Here is an 11,564-nt window from a genome sequence, read left to right on the forward strand (position 1 = left end):
TATGGTCGTGAGCTACTGTTTATAATTTATAAGATACTGATAACATGATCCTCTGTGTGTGACACCACATACCATGTTATCTACAATATAAATTAATTGAACAACTACATTTATCATAAATGTAGACATTTGACCAATGTGATTCTTATTTCTAGATAAATGTTTATACCAAAAGCTAGGCTTTTAGTATACACTCTAATAGTGTGTGACTGACTGATGGAAGGAGCAGAATAGTGGCCTCCATGACTTGGCTTTTGCAACCTTTGGGCCACCGGCTGCTACATGCTGCACGACATGTGTCCTTGGCTCCTGGTGTTGCTGGTCTCCTCCCGATCGAGGCCCCTTTGGGGGTTGATGGCTACTCAATGGTCGCCGCTCGAGTGCTGCTATGGGCTCGGTAGGCGCCTCCTTTCTTTTGATCGATTGGGCTTCCTCCATGTTTATGTATTCCGTGGCCCTCCTGAACAGGTGGTCGAAATCCCTCGGCGGCTTCCAGATGAGTGATTGGAAGAACTCTCCTTCGATGAGGCCTTAGACAGAGACGTTCACCAATACTTCTACAGAGATCGAGAGAATATCCATGACCACCTAGTTGAAGCGCTGGATGTAGGCCCTTAGTGCCTCCTTGGGACCTTGCTTCAAGGAGAATAGATTGATGCTTGTCTTCTAGTGGTGGCGACTACTGGAGAAGTGATGTAAAAACGTCACTCAGAAGTCCTTGAAGCTGTAAATTAGTCCTTTCGGCAATCTCTTGAATCAACGTTGTGTTGATTCGGAGAGGGTGGTGAGGAAGACCCGACACTTTACCCCGTCGTTGTACTGATGAAGTGTGGCTGCATTGTCAAACTTGGCCAAGTGGTCGTCCAGATCGGTAATTCCATTGTATTCTCCGATCGCGAGTGGGGTGTAGTGCTTTGACAGAGGGTCATCCAGAATCCCCTATGAGAGTTGTTGATTGATCCGCTCTGGCGAATCATCGTCCCTTGGTACCTTCCCAAACGAGTGCGTCATTCGAGGAAGACTCCCGATCCTTATCCGCTCGGCCCCGTTCCTCTGATGGAGTCCAGAATAGTGCTCGATGAAAGGGGATCGACACATTGGGTGCCTCCCAATATATGCCGATCGGCTTCTTGTTTTGTCCCCAAACGAATGCATGCTCCGCTTAGTCTCCATATCCTGCTTGATGCCCTTCCATTGATGTTGCGAGCTTATACGCTTGACGCTCGGCCAACGCTTGTTGTTGTTGTTGTTGTTGCTCCACTATCCTTGTTGCTTGGGCTTGTATAATCATATCGAGCTCCTCCTTTATCAACATCACAGTGGTGAGTCATCCAGCATCTTCCATCTTCTCGTTTCAGATGTAGGCTACGTTTCTATAAACGATGCCAAAATGATCCTGTCCGAAAATAGGAAGGTGGAAAGTTGGGGATGTGGTTGCTGCGTTGATTGAATGTAGAACGCATCCCCCTCTACAAAACAAGCAATGCCAGTGTTAATCCAGGGAAGAGGTATCCGGTGTTGGCCCTTCGACGCTCAAGTCAATCACCAAAACTGTAGAGGAAAGCGGAGCAACAATAACGCAAGCGCAAACAATGAATAACATGTACCTCCACCGGTGCTTGGACCCCCCCCCCCCCTTAATATAGAGCTCTAGTGGGTGACGTGCATGCTCCTCAAGGTATAGACACATTCTCCAATGTGTCATATGAAAGGACCTGTCAGGAAAGTACCTCTGACACCATACCTTAACAGGATATGCATATCCCTCACAAGATAGTAGAAGTTTCCGTCATATGATCCGCCTGTTGACAATGCCTTGTGTCAACGACACTATCTTCCAAAGGATATCGAGAGATATAATAATGGTTCCGCTGCTTGGCCGAGCATGGTAGCTGCTTGGCCGAGCGGGTAGCCGCTCAGTCAAGACTCTTCCGCTCTATTGGCTTCAGCTGCTCTTCCTTGCGGCGACTGGGCGTAATAGCTTGTCCCTCCCGATCGGACAAGCTCTTCGGTCTCCTCAGTGTCCTACCGTTCCGCACTGAACGCTTGGCTATCTTACCGTATTATCTTGAGCTGGACGAATGGTCAACTTGGACAAGTCTCTTACCGATCGGACACTGATTGCCCCGACAAGCCTTACTAAGGTCCTCTGCTCGACCCCCGTAGGCGAGCATTTTGACACCCTGGCATTAACCACCTTGACTTTGACCTCCACCTCGACAGTTGACCCGCGGCGGGCGGGCCCCCTTTTACCGCCGCATCAGAAAGAGTTAAAGGCAATTAGCCATAGAAGCACATAGCTTTCTGAATTTATCAAAAATTAATGGGGGTGCTTAGTTAGTCAAAGGGTGGTATATTTGCTACAATGGGGGATCAATTTTCAACAAACACATGTCTTCAGAGAAAAAATTCCGCTCACCCTTTAGTCACTTAGCGATCAGCTATAAGTTGACTCCGTGATTTACATCCCTTCACATAACTTAGGGAAGAGTTGTGAGGGGCGCTTGAGATGAACGTAATCACATTTTGCTATAATAAATAAATACCTAAAATAATGTTAAGGGAAAAGTTAACGACAATTGACTAAAGGGCGTATGCAGCTTTCTGAATAGACCAAAAGACGTATCATACTTTGGTAATTATCAAAGAGCACACTAATTTGCATGGTCTTCCCATTCTACCTCTCATGTCAACTGTATCTAACCTCAACATCCCTCTCCCCCTCTCTCTCTCCCTTCACTCGTGGCAAATAAATCTTTTCCTTCATTTCTCTCACCTATCTATTTTTATCAATTAGAATTTATTTGTTTTTAAACATTTGGATCACCACTAGGGAAGACCAAAAATAATAATGGACATATTTGCCTCCTTGTAATATCAGAAACCAACAAGACCTAAAAATAGTACAATTTGAGCTCTCTAAGTTGATCAATGAATTTCAAAAGAGAGTTCAGATTGCATCTACGGTCGAAACTCACTGATTGCCTTAGAGAACTCAGATTACATTTATTTTAGGTCTTGTTGATTTCGCAGGTTGCAAGAAGTCTAAATATAACCTTTATTATTATTTTCGGCTTCTTTACTAATAGTACATAGGTTTGAAAAAAACTAATTTTTTTTTCTACTTAGTCTTGATATGAGAGCATTTCATGATCACGTTGGACCCGATGTAGAGATATTCGACCCAACATATGAGAAAATAAGAAAGGGGAAAAAATTATATTTTTTCAAAACCTCTAGCCACCACTAAGGAAGTTGAAAATAGTAATAGAGGATGTATTTAGACTCCTTATAATCTCATAAACCTACTTGAGCTAAAAATAAGTACAATATGAGGTATTTAGGTCAATTAATGAATTTTGAATAAAGTCATTGATCTACCTACAAACTTTATATTGTATTAATTTCAGATTATATGAATTTTTAAGATGGTAAAAATTTTAAATTATCTTCTATTATTATTTTCGACTTTGTTAGTATAGTTCAGAAGTTTTTTTAAAAAGTAAATATTCTATTTTATTCTTTTTCTCATATGCTAGGCTTGATATGAGGCTTGATATTCCATATCGGATCCAACTTAGTCTTGATATGCTCAGGACTGAGTAGAAAAGAAATTTTAATTTTTTAAAACCTCTATACACTTTTAGCGGACTTAGAGCATCCCTATCAATTTTCCTATCACTATATCTAAAATTTAAGGTAAATAACTCACTATATTAAATTTAGACAATCTCTTTTCACTACACATTACATCAATTATCCTAAAATTTTCATTATCTTAAATTTTTTATTATTTTCTTTCCTTTCTTCTATTTATTATTATTATATTTATAGAATGAGTGGAAGGAGAGAAAATGAGTGAAAGAAAGAGATTGAAAAGAAATATTATTATATATTTATGATAAAATTTTCATTCTCTAAATTTAGAGAATCATTATTATCAAATCTAAATTTAGAAAATAGATAAAGTAATTGATGAAAAAAAATTTTAACTATCTTATCCAAAATTTAAAATAAAATTTTTGAATAGGATAACTCAGATAGATACTTTTAAATTATACACATTTCAGGTCATATTTGTTTAAGTGGCTGTTTTAGCGGTGGTACGGAGGTTTTGAACTAAATAAATTCTAAGGTGGCGTTTGGTTTATGGGTTTGGGAATGAGAGAATGGATTCATTCCCAAACCTTGTGTTTGGTTAATGGGAATGGAATCAAGATTTTGGAATGAAACCCAAAAATTTGGGTATTGATGAAACCCACCCCCTCCCTTGGGTTTTGATGGAATAGGATTGTGAATTAAGTTTTAGACAAAAATACCCTTAGTATATTTGTTCAATTTTTTTTAATTTCACACACACTCTCTCTCATCATATTTTCTCTTTCCTTATTTTATCATCACATTTTCTCTCTCAAGATACTTTCTCTCTCCTCATTCTCTCTCTATATTCCATCCCATCATATACTCTCTCTCCTTATTTTCTCTCTCTTCATTCTCTTCTATCACACTTTCTCTCCCATTACACACTTTCTACTTATTTTTTCATCATACTTTCTCTCTCATTGTACTTTCTCTCTCATCACATGTTCTCTCTCCTCAATCTCTCTCATGATACTCTCTCTCCTCATTTTCTCTCATCACACTTTCTCTCTCTTTATTCTCTCTCATCACACACTCTCTCTTTATTTTCTCTAATCACACTTTTTCTCTAAGCACACTTTCTCTCTCATCATATTTTCTCTCTCCTGATCTCGCATTTTCTCTCATCACACTTTCTCTCTCTTCATTTTTTCCCATCATGTTTTCTCTCTCAACCCACTTTCTCTCTCATTATATTTTCTCTCCCCTCACTTTTTCATTTCTCTCATAATACTTTCTCTCTCTTCATTTTTTCCATCACTCTTTCTCTCTCATCATATTTTCTCTCTCCTCAGTCTCTCATTTTCTCTCATCATACTTTCTCTCTCCTCACTCTTTCATTTTCTCTCCTAATACTTTCTCTCTCTTCATTTTTTCCCCATCACACTTTCTCTCTCATCACACTTTCTCTCTCATCATACTTTTTCTCTTCTCAATCTCTCCTATCATGCACTCTCTTCTCATTTTCTCTGATCATACTTTCTCTCTCTTCATTTTTCCCAACATACTTTCTCTCTCATCATCACCATTTTCTCTTATCATATGTTTCTCTCACATTTAACTTTCTCTCCCATCTAATTTTTTTCTCTTATTTTCCTGTAAGAGTAAAAAAAGAAAATTTAGGTTCATTCCGATTGAAAATATTTAACTAACCAAACATCATTTTTAATAATGATACCCAAGCTCATACCCATTCTCATTCCATAATACTATGATATCCATTCCCATTCCGATTCCTAGGAGAGAATCAAACGCCCCCTAAGTTAGATAAAAATCGACGGGTAAGAGATCTTAATCGTTCTCGAAGTCGAAAAATATAGTAATTTGCCGCCTCTCTCTCGCTCTCGGCCGCCGACTGATGGAATCCTTGCCTCCGCCTTCGTCTCCGCCCACATCGCTGCCAACGCCTCGCTCTTCACTCCCTGAAAACCCTGTTTCACTATTCCAACAGCAACCACTCCCTCTACCGTCGCCTCCGCCGCGCAGGAGGCCGAGGCGGAAGCCAGTCGCCGCTGCAGAGGTCGCCGAAGCGCGATCGTTTATGGCGGCCGCTCAGCCGGCAAGAAGAGGGAAAATAGGAGCTTCTTCAACCGCCTCGAGGAGATCTCGAGTGAAAATCCCTAAACCGGAGGAGGAAATCGTTGGGGAGGGGACGACTGATGTTACTCACGGCAATGATGAGGACGACGATGTTGGGAGAGCAAAGAAGAGGAAGAGGGGTAAAGAAAAGGTTGCTTCCGTGGAAACCTCGACATCTGTGCTTCTCGCTCCCAATTCCAGCCGTTCCCATTTGGGTGCGACGCTGGCTTTCTCCTCCCTAATTTTTTCCGGTGTTTTTTAGGCTTGACATGTTCAGTGGATAACCCAGTTTTCTTTTGCCATCTTAAGATGCAGATATCTCCCACGATGATCCGTTTGTTGGCGAAAAAGGTTCGTTTGAGCGATTTGTCGAGTTGATCATGTGGAAAGATGTTGCAAAATCCACCCTTTGGTTTGGATCTGGTTCGGCTTTCTTCCTATCATCTTTTTGCTCAACGGACTCAAGATTTAGGTTAGTTTAACCACAGTGATAACGAGACTCTCAACAAGTCATATTCCACTTCGAGGATTATCTGTGCTTTCTTTTCACTACTGAATCTTTGCAGCGCCCTTTCAGCCTCGTCTCACATTGGTCTCTTGGTCGCGAGCATCGCCTTTGTCAAAAATACAATATCTCAGAGGTGAGTATTGCAATGTTTTCTCCAACCCACGTTAATTGAGGATCCATTCCACATAAACATGCATTTATCTTCTATGTTGCTGAGCAAGTATATTAATATCACAGTTTGTTCATATTCCTGTTGTTCAATGTATATTTGAGAAATTGGAAGTATGATTCTAATGATACGCAGGCAGAAATGTACCACTAGAGCATACTTCCAATTGACAGAAGATGACATCCTTTGTGTTGCTCGAGTTGTTTTGCCGGCTGTCAACACATTCCTAACCAAGGCCCAAGACATATTTTCTGGTGATCCATCATGGACTCTTAAGGCAAGTCTCAATTTCTGTCTTCCTTGTCTTGTTTATTATTTTCATAAGCAACATTCGTGGCTACTGATTGATTCTACATATGCATATCTAATATTTCATCTTTTGCATGTGCCCTCATATTCATAGCCAGCCGCATATTGCTTTAAGTTTAATTAGCTGGAGAAAATCAAGTTATTTTGCTGTGTGATTTTATTTCTTTGGAAAATAGAATTAATAAAATAAATAATTGATTATTTTTTATATTTAATGAAAATGTGAAAAATGAATAAAAGTGACGATAGAAGAGACCTCTTGGCAAAATGAAAATTTGTCTATAGGAAAAAAAGGGAAATCATCCTATATAAGTCTTAATGTGAACTTAATTGAAAAAAACTTTAGCACTAATGAGTTACTTATTTCAACCAAGCTATTTGAAACTAATGAATCATAAGATAGACACTGAGTGGTAATCAATGTCATTTAGAAGAAAAAATGTTTGAGCAACCAATCAAATGTCATGGTAAAGATATTTGATTTTTTTGATACACATGGTTGTAGAATGCCATATTGATTTTTTTGGTGGAACACACACACACAATCTGGTTTTGGTCAAGGTCAATGTGAGTTTTTTCAAAGCTGGGACACGAAGTCGGATTTTCTAAGCACTCGACTGGAGTTGACCAGGTTTTGTAATTATCAAGAAAACTCCATTTTTCATTCTGTTTCTGACTAATCTAAATAGGTCATTCCTATATAAAGGTGCTCGTAGAAATGCCAGACCCACACAAACTTATAGAGCTAAGACACATCAAATGGTGTTTGATTTGTAAGTAGACTATTTTTTCATTTGTTTTCAGCGAATTCATTTGCCCCGATATAGGAGAAAAAGAGAAGATGCTTCATTCATTTGGGATTAAGATTATGAGAAAGATTTTTATGTCAACAATTATCTACTTCATCTACCACTAACTGTGTTATTAATCCCTTGGAAAGATGTTCCTTCTGTACCACAACTCTAGAAATATTGTAATAGAGAGGGGAAATTGCCACACAAAATAATAAAGGCTACAAACAAAAAGCTATATGTTCTCAGGATACTAGTGGGTGGCAAACGCCTCTATCTACTCATTTATAAACAGTGTCTACCTCATTTTTTACAGTAAACAAATTAAGACACTATCTATTGGTTCTAAATTTAATTGGTCTCTAGAATTGAGCTGGCACCAATAGTTTAAAATTTCGTACCATGTCAAGCAAAATTTGTCCTTCCGCCCTGCACATGCACCGTTGGCACTGCGGGAACGTGGCGACCTCCGCAACCTCGCAGAGGTCTCCGTGGGATCGCAGTGCCTCCGCGTTTCTGATTTTTTTTCCCTTTAAAAAACTATTTTATTATTTTTGTATTTTTAAATTTTAAAAATTTTAAGTTAAATTTTTTATTTTTAGTTAAATATATTTTGTATTTAAAACATATCGAAATCATACCGATATGATACCGAAATTATATCGTTTCGATCGTAAACCGAAACTCCAATACGAGTCGAGATTTTAAACGATGATATCTAATGACTAGTTCAAATCTTATACAGAATCAGTAAATGTGTTTTTTTTTTCAAGGAACGTGAAGTGGTGTTAATGATACCATATTCCCCTTTTTTGGGCTAAGTTCTCTATGTATAGAGATGTTGCAGCATTATGTTTAGTCAATGTTAAATCTGATGATGTAACTAGTTGTAGTGGGAGGATCAGAACAACAGGAGATTTGAGTCATGACAATTTATCATGAAATTCGAAATTAATAGGAATCCCTAGGTAGCCATTGACACAAAAGTAAAGTAAATACACGTGAAGATTATTAAGGTTAATTCACCAGTCCAAGCTAGTCATCCTTATTTGCAGACTCAGCTGCAGGCTGTTAAAGCTCATCATCAGACAATAATGCTTCAATTTTCATGCTAGTCACTTGCTTCTACTGATGGTTCAACCAATATTTGTATCTGTGTTTTGCCCTCAATAGTAATGTGATTATTATGAGTAATCAATGATAGTTATGCTTCTCAAAAAGATTACTACTTTTGCATGTGGAATTTCAGAGTCTCTTCACAAAAGTACCGCATATTTTATCTTTGTGACTACTAATAAATTCTGTAAAATTAGGATCTTTTTTCATTTTGATAAAATGCACTCACACACACACACACACACACACACACACGTATATATATAGGGGTGATACCCTGCACACACCTGTGGCCGCCCACGCAGGGTGCCCGGAACACTTCCGGGCGGCCCGCTGCACTCAGGCGCCCAACATAACACTCACCTACACATGATTGTTAAGAATTTATTTAAATTCTCTTTTCACATAAACAAATCATGCCAGTCTTTTGACAATGGCTGCTGATGGCATATGGACCATGTTATTCAACCACAGATCACCAAATATCATATTCTTTGGTTAAAGCTCAGTCTTGTTCCAGCAAATTTTATCAACTTGACCATTTTACTGCCTAACAGATAGTGCCAGTTCTTCTCCTTGGTGCAAACTATGGCCACCTAATAACCTTTTGGAGGCTTCTGGCAACTGGTAAAGAGTGATGATATAATGTCTCTCTTTCCTGAGGATTACTAGCACTTGCACTGGATTATAACTGTTATAAAAAATGCAGGCTTTTTTGCAACCTTCACATTACCCAAATTATACTGTCTCAATACACCACAAATACACCAAACAGGTATTGATATTCCAGTAAAAACCATATTAATTTTGTGTTATCTTAATACCAATAATTTTCAAAGTAATAGATAGTTATTGGTGAAGGTTTCTTCTTGTATCAAGTATCACTGTTTACTTATTATACAGCTGAGAATGCAGCACACTGGGTACTGGAGGCATGGAATTCTTGCCGTAGGAAGAAGTTTATTGCAGCATCAGCAGCCACAATATTATGGAACTTTTTTAGTGCAAAGACACGCTTCTTTGCAGGTACTGCAAATAGTTGCTTCTGTTTGTTTTTTTACTGATGCGTGTTTGTTGGATACTAGTATACATATTGATTGCCTAAGAGATTGATATGTCATCTGCCCTTAAAGGCATTTCCCTTTACTGACTGTAAATCGGTGGAAACACAGCATTTATCTTCATTGTGATGCTTCGCTATCGCCAACAAGTCAAGCAAGAAGAAAGTGGAAATGAAGGGAAGGAATTAGAGCAACCACAAGGAATGGTGGTAGCTGGAGAAACACCACCTATGATGCAACTTGATTGAGTAGATCTAAAGTCAGGAGCTACTTAATCCAGGCAAGCACTAAAGATCTTCTATTTTGACAATCTTAAAAGAATTTTCGTCTTCATACGGATAGTTGAAATAGTAGGCATATGAAAGTATATAGCTTTCAGGCAGGATAGCGGATGGGAAAATATCAGCAGATTTTTAAACTTAGAAGTATTACATATTATTCCTTTATTTTTATTATATAGTTCATATTTTACTACATATTAATTCAATATCTATTATTTGTGATTCCCATTTTTATCCTCTCAGGCCAGATCCTCTGGTCCATAAAAAAAGTGGACCAGCGATGGACCACATACAATTGTGAAGGGATCACAATTAATTGCGGCCGAATAGTGGCCACAATCTGATCGCAATTGTAAGTTGTGGACAAGAGGATCTGTCCTCCGCTGGATTTGAGTCTCTCTCCAATAAAAAATTACAAATTGATCCGCAATTGATTATATTATGGTTTACTCCTTAAAATATATAAATTCTTATTTTCACTCTTTTTCCTATACAGCTTGCTAATTAACTATATCTAAATGTCGGCTCTATATTGTTGTGATTTCTATTTTGCTCCATATGAGCAAATTTAGTTGCCTCAAAATTACAAATTGATCCTTTGATATTTATATTTTTTATTTTTATCTCAATAAAAGACATAATGTAGAGGTTATAATTTACCTCTAAAATTTTTTTATATGTCCTGTCTTAATTCGCGATGGATGATTATGACATCGTGCCAATCTCTCAACGCTTCAACTGACAATCTAGCAGTCTCAATTTTTTCCTGTTGTCGATAAGTTATATATTGTACACGATCCTTTGTGCACTTAGCATTGACATGCCATATATGCACTTACCTCTCTCACTTAACTCAGGGTTCAATATCACTTGGTTCAAACTGGATCTCAAAAGAGGAGCAGCAAAAGGAGGTATCAAATAGTTTAAGGCATTTAGAGATCAGTGATGAGTGCAGACATCGGATGAAGATCAGAGACTTACAAGCTATATGAGGCTGAGATTTTCGAAGAAAATTAACTCAATAGTCACGCAAATAGACATCAATTTGTTCATCTTGTGTAATGAACACTGCGAACCAAGTTGCTGTAATGAATTTCCATTTTCCTTCTTTACCTCAATGTAATTACTTCAAATTTGCATATTGCTTTCTCATTGTTATCATATAGGTTATGCATTGTCGTAGTTTAGTGTATCAAAGGGTTCATTGTGTTCTATTCTTATTTAGAAAAAGAAGCATGTGGTAACTGGAAGGCTTCAAGCCAGCCATGACCTGCTCTGATCTGTTATGATTTTGACTGTATCCAGCATGGTCAATGGTTGATGGTCAGGTCCGATTCAATTATTGTTAAATATGTGGCAAAAAAAGGTGAATACGCTCGCACCCAGTGTCTCCGTCAACCTGTCCCAAAGTCAACACGGAGGAGGTAAATCACGGGCGGCTACTAGCTTTTGGAATAGTGATTGGAGGTATTTACCTCGGCTTTGTCGAGATTCGAACCTCATACCTCATTGTTAAATATGTGAATGAAGAAGAGGTGGAAGAAGAGAGAAGCTTCATTATGAATGAGACTTTACTCCCACATTGGAAGCTTCAAGGTTTGTTGGTTGATT

At 38.3% G+C, this 11,564-nt stretch overlaps 1 protein-coding gene across 2 annotated transcripts; it reads left to right on the forward strand.

Annotated features, from left to right (window-relative positions):
- Positions 1–5,419: 5,419 nt before the first annotated feature.
- Positions 5,420–11,098, forward strand: LOC121970178 (reticulon-like protein B18). 2 transcript variants are annotated; one of them, XM_042520702.1, is made up of 9 exons: positions 5,420–5,933; positions 6,028–6,190; positions 6,285–6,359; positions 6,531–6,672; positions 9,169–9,238; positions 9,321–9,386; positions 9,515–9,637; positions 9,784–9,952; positions 10,811–11,098. In XM_042520702.1, exons 1-8 carry the CDS (start codon positions 5,498–5,500, stop codon positions 9,918–9,920), a joined length of 1,212 nt encoding a protein of 403 aa, XP_042376636.1. In that variant the 5' UTR covers positions 5,420–5,497; the 3' UTR covers positions 9,921–9,952; positions 10,811–11,098. The 2 variants fall into 2 exon arrangements, with proteins under 2 accessions (XP_042376636.1, XP_042376637.1); XM_042520703.1 differs by having other exon boundaries at positions 6,034–6,190.
- The last annotated feature ends 466 nt before the right edge of the window (positions 11,099–11,564 follow it).

Source organism: Zingiber officinale, chromosome 4A, assembly GCF_018446385.1.
Source record: "Zingiber officinale cultivar Zhangliang chromosome 4A, Zo_v1.1, whole genome shotgun sequence".
Lineage (NCBI taxonomy): Eukaryota > Viridiplantae > Streptophyta > Magnoliopsida > Zingiberales > Zingiberaceae > Zingiber > Zingiber officinale.